The 17,656-nt window shown below is 31.8% G+C and overlaps 2 protein-coding genes across 4 annotated transcripts; one reads left to right on the plus strand and one right to left on the minus strand.

The window, feature by feature from the left end:
* Window positions 1-1,756: 1,756 nt before the first annotated feature.
* Window positions 1,757-12,333, minus strand: LOC123705821 (mitochondrial uncoupling protein Bmcp). Its single transcript, XM_045654852.1, has 7 exons — window positions 11,980-12,333; window positions 11,527-11,674; window positions 7,194-7,398; window positions 6,286-6,543; window positions 4,290-4,376; window positions 3,942-4,072; window positions 1,757-3,325 (listed from the first exon to the last, which is right to left on the minus strand). Exons 1-6 carry the CDS (start codon window positions 12,041-12,043, stop codon window positions 3,953-3,955), a joined length of 882 nt encoding a protein of 293 aa, XP_045510808.1. The 5' UTR covers window positions 12,044-12,333; the 3' UTR covers window positions 1,757-3,325; window positions 3,942-3,952.
* Window positions 12,334-15,041: 2,708 nt separating this feature from the next.
* Window positions 15,042-16,723, plus strand: LOC123705827 (proteolipid protein 2-like). 3 transcript variants are annotated; one of them, XM_045654863.1, is made up of 4 exons: window positions 15,042-15,355; window positions 15,431-15,629; window positions 15,892-16,152; window positions 16,479-16,723. In XM_045654863.1, exons 2-4 carry the CDS (start codon window positions 15,510-15,512, stop codon window positions 16,563-16,565), a joined length of 468 nt encoding a protein of 155 aa, XP_045510819.1. In that variant the 5' UTR covers window positions 15,042-15,355; window positions 15,431-15,509; the 3' UTR covers window positions 16,566-16,723. The 3 variants fall into 3 exon arrangements, with proteins under 3 accessions (XP_045510819.1, XP_045510820.1, XP_045510818.1); XM_045654864.1 differs by having other exon boundaries at window positions 15,042-15,212; window positions 15,443-15,629; XM_045654862.1 differs by having other exon boundaries at window positions 15,043-15,355; window positions 15,445-15,629.
* Window positions 16,724-17,656: the final 933 nt, after the last annotated feature.

Genomic DNA, 17,656 nt, shown 5'->3' on the forward strand with positions numbered 1-17,656 from the left:
TTGCTTAGTAAAATATTCTGTCACGGATCGTGTCAATATTGTATTTTTTTCGGTTTTGATAGTTTATGGTTGGTGCACATGAACGATAGTTCTAACGAAATAATTCACTCAAAATTCACTATTAGTGCAAATCGCGTGCTAATTTTATGGATTTGTTTTTTAAAATATTATAGATCCAAAATATCATCTTATCATTTCTAACTGTAACTAGACTACTGAAAATATTTCAATCGATTTAAATCACTTAAAAATTGTAGGTGCATCACACTATATTAAAAAAGGTAAAATAAAAAACATGAATATTTCCAATAATATATTATCTACAACATTTTGACTAACATTTGTACCTACTGTGTTTGACACAACATCGATTTATAATCATTGCAAAAATACATAGTACTAGAGGCAAGATAATTTGCATATTTAATATAAACATAGCAACCGCAGTTTCAAACGAAAATAATATATTTTCTAATAATCAAGTTTAGTCGCTCTTCTAAATGAATATAATAGAAAACCATACATTCCGTGTATTTTTTCTGGAAAGTTCTTGTTTCCAAAAAAAAGGAATCCTATTTATATTTATATCAGAAAAAAAGTTTAAATCCTTAATTTTTTATTCATATTATAATTAATAAACATAGTGAAAAATCTGGAAAATCTTGCCCCTAGTACTCTCACAATTTTTCTTAAACCAGTAAGTTATACACTAGTATATTACAAAATAACGTTTGTGCTGACCCTACATAACAAAAAGCTTCGAAAATATAAGACATTGGCCAAATATATGGAAGCATTGCCTTCACTAACCAAAATATGTTTTGTTTTAAAAAATATATTTGTTGACGGTACTTGGAAGTCTACTACAAAAGAACATCAAAACTATATGACATCTAAGTTCTATATAATAGACAATATTGTGTTACAAAATCAGACTTGAATTTCATAGTTTTTAATAGTAAATACGAAAAAGCACATGTTTTGGCAACTTGCATGAGATTACTATCATTTTTAACCGACTTCAAAAAAAAGGAGGAGGTTATCAATTCGGCCGGTATATTTTTTTTTTTTTTTTTTTTTTTATGTATGTACACCGATTACTCCGAGGTTTCTGAACCGATTTACGTGATTCTTTTTTTGTTCGATGCGGGATGGTGTCGAATTGGTCCCATAAAAATTTTATTCGGCTAGGCCTAGTAGTTTTTATTTTATGAGCATTTTTGTCTATACTCGATGACTTAATTTCAATGTAGCAAGTAACTTTGATTCACTTCCCGGTAACCGATTGAGCTGAAATTTTGTATACGAATGTAAATTGGATAGCGATGAAACATTATCATGACATGGAGCTGATCTGATGATGGAATCGGAAGGTGGCCATAGGAACTCAGTAATAATATATTGACTCAACTTTATCGAGTTTGGGCTCGTTTGATTCGTGTTGAAAAATACACTAAAAAGTATTAAATAAAAATAACTGCGTTAAAAACAACCGACTTCAAAAACGGAAAAGTAAGAAATAAAAAAGATTTGATATTATTAATTACTACATATTATTTTTATGTGCTATTTATTAAATAGGTTTGAAGTCGGTGCCAAACACTAAGCACTTAGTATTAAGCCCATGCACCGACATCAAACCTTTTTAGTAAATAGCACATAAAAATAATATGTAGTAATTAATAATATCAAATCTTTTTTATTTCTTACTTTTCCGTTTTTGAAGTCGGTTGTTTTTAACGCAGTTATTTTTTATATACAATACACGTGTAATATTTATATTTACGATGTTTAATTAGTACGCATTGTTAATTAGAAATACAGTAAATACTCCCTAAATGCAATAAATTATATGAAATACAAAACGTTAAAAGCGAAGATTTATAAAAGGCACATTCAATAAAAATGGGTTTAGACAACAATAATAGATCTGTCCTTCTCACTCTCAAGAACAATTCGGCTGTGTGAAAGAGACAGTTATAGTTTTCATACAAAGGTACATATACAACGTTATTTTTCACTCTACGTCCAAAGTTTTTTTTTTTTTTAATATGTCAAATATAACACTATTCCGCCGATTTCAAATTATTTTTACAATATAAAGATCATAAATATTAAAAGCAAGTACTTTCACTCAATATACTTATAAAAGCAGATTCCTTAGAAGTAAATAAAACTACAAAACAATCGAACAATAAAAAATGCAACTGTACCACTACCATAAACTTAGTTGTATGTACATTAGGAAGTATGCACTATGTGCCTTATTATTATAAAAAGCTTGATATGTTTCGCCTAAATGTCGTCGCCTTATGAATAAATTAAGTAATATGCAACATAATAATAAACATGAATACATATTTTGTTGAAGTGAAACTTCAGGCGCGTTGAGAGTAGAATTTCAAGGTAGAGTCATGGAAATACCGTCACGTCATGGAGAAAGGACAATTATGGTATCTTTGAATCTTGCCAAAGAAGTTTCACTTCAGACACGTCTGCTCGGTACACACGCTATTTTTTTTAAATTACTGATTACATAATATTTAATCAATGAAAATTTCAATTAAACGGGATTTAAATCATTGAAAATGTCCCAATAATACATTTTCGTGACGTAGATGTCTTTAAGGAAATTCGAGTCAAACTCGTATAAAAGAACAACCAATTTGATACAAATGAATGGATTTTTAAATGAAGGAATATTTAATCCTTTACTTAATTAATCTATTTTTTTTAATAACAAACAACTTGTATATTTATTAGTTATTACAAAACCGTAAATTTTTACAAGCCTCTTCGTAGGGATATATCGTGCTTGTGAAAATAATCTCTCGTTAGTTAAAAATTGAATGTCAAATAATAAGGATAGTAGACATTTATGTTTCTTGATATAACAGTTATACATAATCACAAAATAACCTTATATCTAAAAGATCACACTTCAAAATAATAGAAATAGTGTATTGGTCCTTCGAGCCGGATTTGCCCCGTGAACCATGGTTTACGAATAAATATTAATAAATTTACATGAAGTTAGTTTAATAGTCGTTTTAAGTATGTAATGTTACCTCTTTAACTATTTTACAAGCTCTCGGAAGGTATTTCACACATTATTTTGTGACAAAAATATCTAGAATATAACTTTTTAAAACTTTCACAGAAAAGGAAATGAAACTCATATTATCTTATACAACACTGACTGTCCAAAAAATGTAGTAAATTTAATATCGATCATAAAAACAGATAAATAAATATTGTAACATTAAATGTAACGCTTATGAAAAATAAAATAAAACTAAAAACCCGACTGTGGATTCTGTAGTATCTGCAATAAGAAAATTTGTATAAATTAGTTTATAAGAAAGTTTAGAGACGTGAAACATTAAAGTGATAATAACATTCAAGCTGATAAACATTGTATATTTTACGAAATACCTCTTTAATGGTTGTTAATTGTTATCTAGCGAAAATATAGAAAAAGGGCAATAGACATGAATTTAAATGATTCTTATTACCAAAATATTAAACAACACTAGAAAACTGGATATTAATTTCCCAAAACATGCTCTTTACATTATGCTTGTTATTAATGAAGTCGGTTGACGAAATATCTAGAATATATAAAAAAAAAAATTGCACTATCACAGCTGCCAATATTTATTTTGCATTAGACAAATATGAAATAGAATTCTCTATAAGTCCATACAAAATCTATCACAATACTTTTAACATTTAGTCTTATCTTATTCCAAATCGGGGCCTTTATTGCCTCTAAAGTTCCAAACTAATACTTACTCAATCATACAAAATTAATCACAGAACTTATAACGCCTAGTCTTAACCTAAACTTAGTAAGGTTCTTAACTATTGTTAACATTTATTCTTAACGTATTCCAAATGGTGCCTGCCCTGGTGCCTATAAAGTTCTAAAGTGTACTTACCACGACGACACTCAGTAAAAGATTTTGAGCTGTTCGTAAGTGAGGAAGAATATAATGTTCCAGGGCCCCATCCGGAGCCACGTGGGAACGAACCCTTTGTACAGCGCTAGAAAACCTTCGTTCCGGACCGTCTGGAATAAAAGGGTAGAAAAAGTGAATAAATGACTGAATTTTTGGATTAATTATAGGCATTTATAGTTATCAATGTGTGTGTATTTGGAACAAATTGCTGTTACAACTAACACTAAAACAATTTTTGGTAAATAGGTAGAAAAAGTAAGTAATTTCATTCCTAATGTTAAAATGGATTTATTTGTTAGTCAAAAAATGTAATGAAAAGTAACTTACTCGTACAAAGCAATCAACTGTTCCTTTATATATTTTTTCACTTTTCACGCCTTGATCTTTCACTTTTCTTTGGTTCATTAGGCGAGTCTGAAATAAATATTTGAAAAATAAATAAACATTTCAGTCATGTCCTTGAAAATATGGCCAAATATCTTACTGCTTCTTTTTGTCACGAATTAGTATTCTGCTGCTCATCGCCATAAAATGTGAATCACAGAAAGTGTTTCTGGTAAGATTTCAATATTAAGAGTATGTGCTTAATCCCACAATTATGTTTAATAGTTCAGGATACATCGCCCATTTTTGCAAGTGACTACTATCAAGCTGATTTTCCGTTTGTAGCTTTATTTTGATGAGACACCGAATAATTTCGTCACGAAATTATTCGGTGTCTCATCAAAATAACATCTCAACAATCGAGAGTTTCGTACACGAAATTTTCGTGTACGAAACTCTCGATTGTGGTAGCTAACAGAGATAACAAGGATAAAATTTTTTGATTTGATGGTTCTCAAATATTTATTACGCAATTTGTAGGACAATATGTCTGTTGAATTATATAAACATTAAATAAGTGAAAACAAAAAAATCAGCTTGTTAGTAATCATTTATGATGACCTCGTTATCGATACACTTTGGAAAGGGGGACTCTTTGAACAAACCATAGATTTTGTAGGACAAATATTTTTTCGAATAATTTAGGTAATTATCTTGAGATTGAACAAAAAAAAATTCATTCAGTTAGTAATAAATATTTGAGAAGCATCAAATCAAAAATTTTTATCCTTGTTATCTCTGTTAGCTACCACAATCGAGACTTTCGTACACGAAATTATTGGGCGTCTCATCAAAATAAAGCTACAAACGGAAAATTAGCTTGATAGTAGTCACTTGCAAAAATGGGCGATGTATCCTGAACTATAACTACCTACTGTAATAATAATTTCTGATCTTTGAAAGTAAAATAATAATATGAATCTGAATAAAAAAACATAATTTCCAGGTGACGCGTATTTACGTACAAAACAAATGTTATGCCAATTTCGCTATCGATTTCAAATCTTTGGTAAACTTCGGGAAATTATTTAAGATTGTGAAAAAATTTTGTCACGAAGGTTACACAATGAGCGCAATGCGACGAATTACTTAGTGCTTTTCGTGTCAATATATTTCTATTTTGGGGGCCGAGTCCTCCGTCCGTAGGAGTATGTATATCTTGAACATGGTATCCCTAGTCCCTACACGGACACCCGGATTTATAACGAAATATTTTTTGATGCAAAGAAAAGCTTATTTTAATCCTGAGATTATAAAAAAGGCTTAAGTTGTAGGTATGCATTTCTTTAATTTGTGAATGATGAACTTTCGAGTTGAAATCAGTACGAGACATTTGTAGCTTCTAAAAATTTTGTCTTCGCGACTAAACAATTACTACCCATTCTAATTGTAGTGTGACCAATAAAAATTGACATGAATGTTAAATTAAAGATATTATTTTTAATATAAAAATGAATCGCAAAATTTAATATAAAAATTTGGTAAGCGCATAACTCGAGAACAACTGAACCGATTTCGTTAATTCTTTTTTTATTACATTTCTTGAAGTACGAAGATGGTTCTTATGGAGAGAAAACGTAAAAATGTACCACGGGCGAAGCCGGGGCGGACCGCTAGTTTTTAATAAATACTGGCATCACAAGCGAATGACTGTCAAAGTTTCGTGTTCATAGTCATGTGTTAAATTATTGTGATAGTTAAAATTTATTAAATTAAATTATCTATAGAGCCTCGTGATTTTGTGAAATAACTCAGACAAGATGATTCTTTTTCTAAAATTACGACCCAATTTGCACTTGTATTTGATTTTAATTTTTATTTGCTATGGCGGAGACGCCCTCGTCTCGTATCGCCCAGTCTGGTCAGCGGGCTGGAGGCAAGGCGCTCGGCGGGCCGGTCGGCGGGCCGGTCGGCGGGCCTGTCGGCGGGCTGCACTCACCCGCACGACGTCGAGCGGCGTGCTGGCCACGGCGCTGCCCAGGCTGGCCAGCAGGCTGGAGGCGAGGTGGTTGGCGGGCCGGTCGCCGAGCGCGCCCACGAAGCGGCGCTTGCACGCGTCGTACACGGGCAGCTCCACGGCGGCGATGAGCGCGGCGCGCTGCGACGTGGGCAGCACGCCGCGCCACAGCCCCGCCCACCCCTCCGCGCGCTGGATCGACACGAAGCACCGCACTATGTTGCGCTTCTCCGTGCCCATCTGTTAAAAACACACCGCTTAATACATGAAGTTAACGTAGGGTACGTGGCGTAAAGGCAGACGATCAATGACGGAAGTACGTCAGATAGTGTAATTATATGGTGCAAGTGGTGGATGTCGCCGTAATGTTGTAATCACCGTTAGATTACAATCTAACTGGCGAAATGGCAAATTGTGAAAAAAAATGTCCGAAAATTTTTATTTAAAATGAAAGTATTAAGTATATATGGTTTAACTTGAAAATTTTACACATTGTTAAACATGCAAAATTCTCAAACAGGCAGCATAAAAACACCAAACATTCTGTTCATTCTGATTGTTGTTTGACTAATAATATATTAATTTATCTGATGCGATTAATATCTATATGTCTGCTTATGATCATAATATTATGTGATGAAAGAATTAAATAATTAAATAAATAAACAACATGTTATCAGTTAAGTGATTAAAATTAACACTGATAAAATCTCAGCTTTATCTACGTAGTATTAAAATATTATTAACGATAAAACATAAACATTCACACATATCATAGACAATGGACATCCGCATTATAACACGCTGTAATATAAAAGACAGGAAAAAATTACACATCTTTAACCCATTCATTCATTTAGAACTACCTGAAGTACTATAACGCAACCCACCTGCATGCGAACTTTCAACACATCAGTGGGATTCGCGATTGCACTGGACAGTCCCCCGGCGAACGCCGCGCAGAACGTGTTCGTCGCGAGATGCTCCCGCGCGCCGCCGTCCACTCGTCGTGCGGCGATTGCGCTCTTCAGCGAGTAGTACGTGCCGAACTTTATCGTGCCGTACGTCGCTTGGCGCAACACCGCGGGCCATATGCTAGGAAGCACACGATACTTTACCACCAATAACGTGCGAGGAATGTATTTGTAAACAACCAATCAATATCTTCATTTAGTTTGAAGTTTCAAGCGATACTATTGGTTATATACAAACACATTCCTCGCACATTATTGGTGGAAAAGAACCCTTACAGTACACAATACAGATTACAGCGTATAGCTGTTATCACCGTCATCTGGTTGAATCTGCTATTTGATTGAATGACTCAGGACTCTACTGTGTTCAAAGAGCTATGTTACAATCCAACTACATACCTATGTAGTTGTACGTTAAGTGATCGTGACGTTGGCCTAGCCATTCAATTAAATGTCGTAATAAATTAATGATGAATGAACGCGCTAGTCATTCAATCAAATAGCAAATTAAAACAGATCACTGCGACATACATATGTTACCGGAAATGTATGAAATCAAAGAATTGTATACAATTCCTAGGAAATGTGTACAATTCCGATACCATTTAGGAAATGTATAAAATATTGTTTAAAAAACTATTTTATGCATGCATATCCTAGGAAATGTATAATCTTCCTAGGAATTGTATACAATTCCTATATCGTATTAGGAAATGTGTAAAGTAAATGCTTTCTGTAATAAAACATGTTATTTTTTTTTTATTATAGCTCTTATTGATACAATCGGGTAACAGTCATACCGTAAAATTGTAATAATATTATGTTCATATTATTATCTTCGATCGTTCGATCTTCGTCGACGGAGCCCCGCTTCGCGGGGCTCCTATTTCTGTGTAGTTTTTTTTTTAACAAACCTAACCTAACCTAACCTAACGGCTAACCTAACCTAAACCTAACCTAGCTTTGAGGGCGAATATCTCGGCTATTTTTGATTTTAGAGAAAAGTTGTTCATTTAAAACATGCTTATATAAGCGTAATCTTTACGATAAAACAATAATAAAAAGGTGTTATAATGACACCAACTCTATCAAAAAATTTTTAAGTCCTGCGCCCCCTTTGCTTTAGTCCAACCCTTGCCTGCGACATATCAATATCTTAAATGTTTTACATTTCCGATAGCTATTTAGGAAATGTATAGATTTCCTAGGAAATGTGTATAAAATAATTTATTTCACACATTTCCGTACGATTTTAGGAATTGTATACAATGATGGATTACATACATTTCCTGTAACACATATATATAATTAATAGATCAATTTTAAATGAATTACTATCTTGTACAACAATGTAACATTATTTTCTTGTATCTACAAGATAAGAATCCGGGAATCACCCAACAATATTGAATTTTAAATAATATTATGGATATACAAGAGCTATTATACCAATAACAATACACACCATCCATCAACTTTAAAAACCATTCATCAAAATTTTATCAACAAAAAATCTTAAATAGCCTGACAAAAAAAAAACAAGGAAAAAAACCGGCCAAGTGCGAGTCGGGCTCGCGCACAAAGGGTTCCGTAGCAGCAAATATAATAAATTACAGTTAAATCAACCTATCTCAAAAACTATAAGAGATACTTTGATCAAACCAAAAATCGTTGAAAGAGTTAATTAGCATGCATCACCTCTATTTTTTTTAGAATTTTATACCCCGTAGTTATAAAAATAGAGGGGGGGGGACATACTTTTTACGACTTTGAGAGCTGATATCTCAAAAACCGTTCACTTTAAGAAAAATGTTTTTTAGAAAACTTTATATCATTTTAAAAGACCTTTCCATTGATACCCCACACGGGTATGTACATCGAAAAAAAAAATTTCATCCCTCAGTTACATGTATGGGGGGCCCCACCCCCAATTCTTTTTTTTACTATTTAGTGTCATATTTTTGTAGCGGTTCATACAACACATATTCCCATCAAATTTCATCACTGTAGTACTTATAGTTTCCGAGTAAATCGGCTGTGACAGACGGACAGACGGACAGACGGACAGACGGACATGACGAAACTATAAGGGTTCCGTTTTTGCCATTTTGGCTACGGAACCCTAAAAAGGAGCTCTAAGTACTTATTGTATGATAATTTGTTATTCATTGGAAAAATAAATAAACATTTTCCTCATTATCATTTAGCATAAATATGATATTTTACATTTAATAAACTTGTGTAAACATATCGTCTTATTCAATTCATATTCTCATAGCCGAGCATTATCTAAAACCACAGACCTAGTTCTGTGTCTAAAACCATTCTAACCAACTAACCGTTTATCGTTTTTATCAAAATTAACATTTTAACTAATTCAGTTAGTAAACTTTTAAAATTTGACAGGCTCATTAAATTTTACCAAACCTAATTAATCCAGTATGTACACTATTTATCAATCAGTTTTTCAGATCATTAACACACTAAAAAATTAACTACAAAAAAAAAGTTTTTTTAAATTTATATATTGTAGTTAACTAACATAAATTATATAATATTAAACTAGTGTAGTATATGTTTTGACGGTTTTATTGTATGCAAAAAATTTGTAACATAATGTATGAGATAAAATATTTCAATAGATAAGATATTTACATTATTCAATATTATTATGCTAATAAGGGCCTTGACTTACGCAATTTATTAGTTCATAATTATTATGTGACGTAAATATATATAAGTAAAATAAACAACAAATATTTCATAATATCAGCTTTAAATAATATTTAATACACACAAAATTATCTCCATTTTACAGGAAAAATGTGTAATTTGAAAATTGATTTATGATCATCATTACATACTCTATCAAATAAAAGCAATACAATTGACATTTCAATTTCTTATATACTTATACTTTTAGCCGATGCCTTTAGGTATGAATACCGTATGACACATAATATTTTACCATCCATTAATTTGTTTTAGAGCAATTAAGGTAGGTATTTTTGCAGCTCCATACAAACCAACAAACAAACAAAAAATTGACAAATTAGAAAAAGGTTAATTAAACTATAAGTATGAAACGCAAGGCCTTCCTCTATGTCGTTATAGCAAAATAAGTATTAAGAATAATACAGCAGAATCAGTGTAATGATAAGCATCATTGTTTTAAGAATGCTATCCTTATTTGAACTCTAGACAAAATAAAACTAAATGGAATGATTAAGATTATAGAACACAATAACAGTGGAATTAAGACAATCCTTATCTTACGTCTTATTGTTATCAGGGGATTTACGCACAGTTGTAAATTTGTTGTATTGTGACTAGTGATGCAACGAATACTACTTTTAAGAATACGAACACGAATATCAAACCTACTATTCGGCGAATACGAATATTTCGCCTTGGTAATAAAAGATTTATTTATTTAATGAATGTTTACTCTTCTAATAATTAAAATATATAATAGTCAACTTTTTATTTAAAAAACAAAATTCGTAGATTTTCTGGTTTTAGGCGATTTTTTTTCAGTCTGGATGTTTCCAGCCGTTGAAAAAAGTCTTTAGTTTGTTCTTTTCTTAAAAAAAAAGAAAAAAGGATCAGCAGTCGGTCGCGCATTGTTGCGGTTAAGGGCCTCTACACACGTCATATTTTACGCGCGATTTTTAAATCTGTAGTAAATAGAGTTGCGTACAAAAATATTCGTTTTTAAATATTCTTATAATCGCCGAATACGAATATTCGGTAAATGTCTACTATTCGGCAAATACGAATATTCGTATTCGTATTCGTTGCATCACTAATTGTGACTTATTCAACATAAAATAATTCTAATATCTTATAGATTAGAATGTTTTATGACTAGTGAAATTTTGATATAATAACAAAAAAAAATATTGTTATAATATTTTCTTTCATGTGTCTTGTTATATTATAGGTATTTATTCCGAATTAAAAAAAGGCCTATACAGAGTATGTCATATAACTAATATGCTGGCAATGTTTCTTCACACTTTCTGATGCAAAACAAAGGAACAGCATATAGTGCCAATAAAAGCATTGGGTCAGGAGGTTATTAAGTGCAATAACAACAACATTATCAATTTAAAAATTGGCTTTTAAATTTTAAATTTTTTTAGTATTAAAATGCTTGTAAATATTTATAAAAGAATATTAAACGTTATTTTGGGACAGTGTCAACATGTGGGTTTGAATCTTTTAAAATTTTACTAGGATTACTTACCCACAGTACAATGCCTTAATGCCCTCTTGTTTTGAAGTCTTAACGAAGCAATCAACCATGCCTGTGTACCGCAATTCCACATGGTGAGAGTCTATCTTCTGTCCCTGTATCTGAAGCCTTGTTTTAGTGGTGTCTATGGGAAATGTGCCTGGCGGGAATAGAGCAAGGATTTAATACTTTGGATTGTAGCAATAATGATGAGTAAAACATTTTAATTATTTACATTCCATGTAGGAAATATACTTCCCCTTTTATCTATTCTTATGCCTATTAGAATCTGATTAGAAATATATGATATTGACGAAAGACTAAAACATTATTAAAATAATTAATAATATCAACTCGCTCAACAAAGCCGAATAATACGTAGATATAGTAACAAATGTTTAAAAAATTTTCAGGACCTACATACCTACTTTTTTTTAATTTTTCAATGTGCAGAGGCAAGCTTACCAAATTCCGCGACAATCGACGCAAGGCCGCCGTAAACAAACGGTCTCCAATCTCTTTCTCCCATCACATGCGAACACTGGACACTTGGAAATTCAACAAATCTAATAAACTTATCTAAAACCGGTGCCAAGTAAACAATTTAGATTTATTAATAACTTTCGCACTCATTTAATTTGGAGGCTGCATGCTACTGTATTAACGCATACATTTCAATTCATAAGAAAGAAGATCCAGAGATCGTTTTATAATTGGGTTCGTATATATTACAATTCACATTTCACGAATAATTCATTCAAGAATCGTAGGTACCTATTGCGCTAAGTTAACCTCGAGTGTCTCGACTTGCTGTTTTTCATCAACGAACAGTGGTGAGTGGTGATCCGTGACAACTGACAAATTGACACTGACAATTGACATTTGACAATTTGTAGTGCCACAGAAACATAAGTATTGCTCTTGGTGAAGACGCTCATACAACTACATACGCCATCGACGAAAAAAAAACGTACACGATAAAACGGAACAGTAAAACGGAGACAAGTATGAACCGGCCGTTAGAGTTTAAATTACAGTCAAGATTACAGTACTCTAAGGCCCCGTTTCCACCTGCAAGTAAACTTCTGCAAGAACTGTCCGACAGTCTGTCTGACAGCAGCTTGCATGTGTAAACTATGTTGCAAGTTCTGTCGCGACAGTTTGTCAAGCGCTTCTTGCGAGAAGTTGCGAAAGCACCCATGTGTGAACACGACTGCGTCTACTCGCGACAGATCTCGCAGCTTATCGATCTAGTTCCGTATATCTCGCAGCAAGCTGCAAGTATCGCCTGCACGGCTTTTGATTTTTGTTTATTTGAAATTAATGAGTCGTGGATGCTCTTGTGAAGAATGAAGAAACTATTAAGTCAATAGGATTATAATTATGAGATCTTAAGATGGAATAATGTGATTATTTTTTGAAAATGAAATTAAATGAAAATTTATTTGTTGAATTGTGGTTACAAAGTTTTTATAAGAAATTTCATGTCCAGACAATTCACCAACAAATTGGCATACAGTATTATGCTTATCTAATTTTATAATTTAACTAAGTTATTATTTAAACAATATATTATTTAAATTAGTTCATTAGATCATTTTACATTAATAGTACACATTATAAATAATTATAGTATACGATTTATTTCACAAAATAGAATAGAAAAATTGTGACAGTAATTCCTATCCCGTCACTCGCAAGATCTGGTGTGTAAACAGTAAACACCTCCGCGATAAGTTGCGATAGCGTCCCGCGAGCTTCTCGCATGACATTAATTATTGCAGCAATAAATTGCAGGATATGTAAACGATATTGCAAATAACTCATGCAAGACTTCCGCGAGTTTACTTGCAGGTGGAAACGGGGCCTAAGATCCACTTATTATTATTACTTTATCAGTGATGTATACACTATACTAGTTTGTTTTATATAATATTATTTGATTTGAAACTACGTTTGCGCTAATCGAAAGTTTTTGGATTTGGACTTGAATAAATTTTTAGTTATGTACGGTCTTAGTTGTGGTCACGTCACAGTATTACAATATATTTCCTACAGACTGCAGTATGGCAACGAATGTACTTGGCCCGGAGTAGAGGAGACGGTTCCTCACCTGTTACTCGAGTGCCCAATTTTTGCAAGCAATAGATATGCTATTGAGCAAAAATTGGGCATGGCGATGACGGGTGAGAATCTGCCTTCCGCCCTGGGGGACAAGTGTAGGGATACTTTCTTTAAATATTGTAAATATATTGTAGAAGTAGTCAATAAGCGAAACAATGGCGTGTGATGTGATTCTGTGATATTAGTATTAGGATAGTTTCAACTTTTGTAGCATTTATTTTATTTACCCAGTATTTTAATATTTTTGACTTTGTATTTGTAATATTATTAATTTAGTAATAATTCTATTTTTAATTTATTATGTGGCTGAAAATTGTGTTTTGTAAACAAAAAAAAAAAAAAATAAAAAAAGAAAATAATGTCTCTGGACAATATTCCAGAGGTGGCGCGAACACCCTGTGATGGCGGGTGCCTTTTAAAAAAAAAAAAAAACGAATGCACTTGTGCAGAGAAACGGAGGGGAACTGGCAGGGAGTCGGGCGAAGCGAGCCTCGTACCGTACGGCCGGCCGCGGCGTACCGCAAACACCTTCAAACACGCTTAGTTTGCGGTACCAAGCGCGAAAGGACGACGCAGTCGTATTTTTTGTGTAATACCTATACTTACATATTTTTATAATGGCTCGCACAAACTGTACTGTGTATGGATGTAAATCTACATCGAAATACCAGAAGGAAACAATATTTTAGATAGATTGTAAGTGTATCTGTAGAATTTAAATCAAAACATAATATTGTCCTCATTATTTTCTTATATTGTTCATCCGAGTTTAAAATAAAGTGTCACGCTAATATTTAGCAAATTATATATTTATGAACAAATAATTACATAAGATTTAAAAAAGAGTGTGTGTACTTATGTACACGCGTAAGAAGTTATACTTCTTTGGCGTATGGAAAAAAAATAGGTACTAGAATATACAACTTTATTATAATACTAGCTTCCGCCCGCGACTCCGTCCGCGCGGAACAATTAAGAAAAATTAAGATTTTTTTTTTCTACGCATTTTTCCGGGATAAAAAGTATCCTATTTTATGCCCAGGATTATAAGGTATAATTATACCAAGTTTCATCGAAATCGAACCGTTAGTTTTCACGTGATGCCTTCACATACAGACAGACAGACAGACAGACAGACAAAAATTTTTTTAATCACATATTTGGGCTTGGTATCGATCCAGTAACACCCCCTGCTATTTATTTTTTCAATATTTTCAATGTACAGAATTGACCCTTCTACAGATTTATTATATGTATATAGATTACGTATTCACACTGACATTTGACCATAGAGAATATTTAAATTTACTTCAGAATTTACCACAGAAATTTTTAATTTACACTTAATTTGACAGTTGAGTTTTGATAACTTGTGTCTTGTAGTTAATAGATACCTGTGGTAGATACCCGATATATTTAAGTTACTTTATGGTAGATACCTAAGCTGTGTACCTACCTAAATTTTTTATTTTTATTTTTAATATAAACAAATTAAAATACCTTACAATTCGAATGGTTTTAATATCGAATTACAAAAGGAGTTTAAAGTATCACTTATAATAAAGGTTTGAGATAAGGCGGCAAAAGTTTTAACATCAATTCTGTCCTCTTACTTGGCTTAAATTGCCTTATTGGATTAATTAATAATTAGAGTGTGAAGTAACGAGTACTATAATAATTGGTAAACATATCAGGGTACTGAAAGGAACCTGTGCAGGTTTGTACTTTTAAAACTAGAGACAAAAACGTAACAAATAGGTACGTGAAAAAATTTAATTCTGTATTAATTTAGTGCCCTTTTTCCAGGAAGGTGTAAGAATTTTGGCGATTTCGTGATACTAACATTCTTACATTTAGAACATACAAGTACAATGTTTGACCATTTCACACAAAATTCTGCCCCACCACCTCCACCACCACCTAAAAAGACTTTAAAGTTTGATAAAGGATATATAAAAACATGGCCTGGAATATTAAAAGTAGTTGAAGTGGTAAGTTTATTATAGTTCTTATAAAAATCATTATAATATTACCTATTGCAATTGGTAGTAAAAGCTGTATACAATTATACAGTGCAAACTTTTGCCATCCATCTTCCTTTTAGATTTAGACTTCCTTTAGACTAAGACAATCTATATTATGTTATTCTATAAAAACTGATATGACTTATATCCCTCCTATTATATTCTCACATCCCCACGCTTATGGTGACTTGAGATTTGATTTTTACCACATTTTTCATAATTTTCTCAGGTATGCAACATGGTTGGCTTCATCTGCATCAAAATCTCCTGGACGTGGCTGTCAGCTATTTTCTACAACATAGTGTATTGGATCGGGAACATTATCACCATAGTCTTGTTCCTCATGTACATGTTCCACTTTGTTGAGAAGTACGAGAACTTGCCGTGGCTGAAAGGAGAGTTCTTCTTTTGCACTTTAATGTGTCTGGCGTATATTATAACATCTATTTTTGCTATGACGATTGGTGAAAGCGTAGGGTATGCGGTTGGGGTGAGTTCTTTTAATCTAAATTATAAAAATAAGTGATGAATAAACATATAGAGATAAATAATAATATGATGTAATCTAATCTAATGATTAAAATAAAGATGCATAATTTTATACTAGCAAAGATTATAAACATAATTTCATAAAAAGATTTTTAATTTGATATGATTTTTAAATTTTTATATGTTTTTAAGTTAACAGCAAATGCATCTGAGGCAATTCCAATAAACCGAAAATCTATTAAATCCATTCCATCATTCATCACTTACAATTAGTATTACCAATCCAACATTATTTTGTATATTAAATCTTCATTTTATATTTTCCAGTTCTTCGGTGCGTGCGCAATCGCTGCATATGGTGTGGAAGCATTCCTGAAATACAAGGCATGGAAGCGAGGATTGCCGGCTCAATAATACAAGTATTCTTATGACGTTTGAAATTTTTAAATGCACCAAATTTGTTACTAAATTGTATCTGTAAGTATAACTTTTATATGACGGTTTAATCATTTTGTGAATTATATTGTAAGGTAATTTTGCAAATATATTTTATATGTTTGTATACTTTTATACATCAATTTTTTAAATATACCATAGATACACATTTTGGCACAAACTGCTTATGTAAAGTGCATTTATATATTTTAAGTATATCTAATTTGATATCTACTTACAGCTGGTACTTACAAGAATTATTAATTGTATTGATAGATAGGCATAAGAACAACTTGATTGACCTAGATCTACGATCTTGCTAATGTAGTGCGGAAATTGCAGGTTCAAAAAATCTAAATCGAAAAATATATTAAAAATACACAAAAACACAAATGTCATGTTATAACTTGTTTAGTAACATAGCATGTGGTACCATATAGTTTTTATCTAAAATAACTAAAGAATTTTTCAGATAAAAACTCTTTTTTACACGCTTTATATTAGCTTCACCTATATGTTTGTTTGTAACCGACTTCTTTGGGCGCGATTTTGACCCACTTTAAACGCAGATTTCGTTCAAACTTTGTAGATTTATTGAGGACCGATGACAATACACTAATTTGATAAAATTTTCTATTTTTTAGTTTTCTATAAAAAGCGTGTTTTTTAGTTTTTTTAAACTATTATTATAAAAGTAGACGATAAGATTTGCTCATTGTTTAACTGTGGGGACATTTTGATTTCTTAAGTTTGTAAGTATTTTGTTGTATGTTATCAGTATTCACTTTTGAATTTATTATTGTATTGTTTACCAAATAAGAAAGTAATATTATTATGCTTATGTTTAAAACCATTTGATGACCTACTGAGGTTTTAATTTATGTTAAATTTTAACAAAGTCATACAGATAGAGATATGAATCATTCAAATTATTAAATTAACAATTATAAGAAAATTAGTCATGAATAAATATAACTATTTCTGTTACTTCTGCCTGTTATACAAATATTTTTAAGTATTTAAATAATTTTATTTTTTAATTATTTTTAATGGAAAGACCATTGTATGTG

This window comes from Colias croceus, chromosome 3 (assembly GCF_905220415.1).
Source record: "Colias croceus chromosome 3, ilColCroc2.1".
Taxonomy (NCBI): domain Eukaryota; kingdom Metazoa; phylum Arthropoda; class Insecta; order Lepidoptera; family Pieridae; genus Colias; species Colias croceus.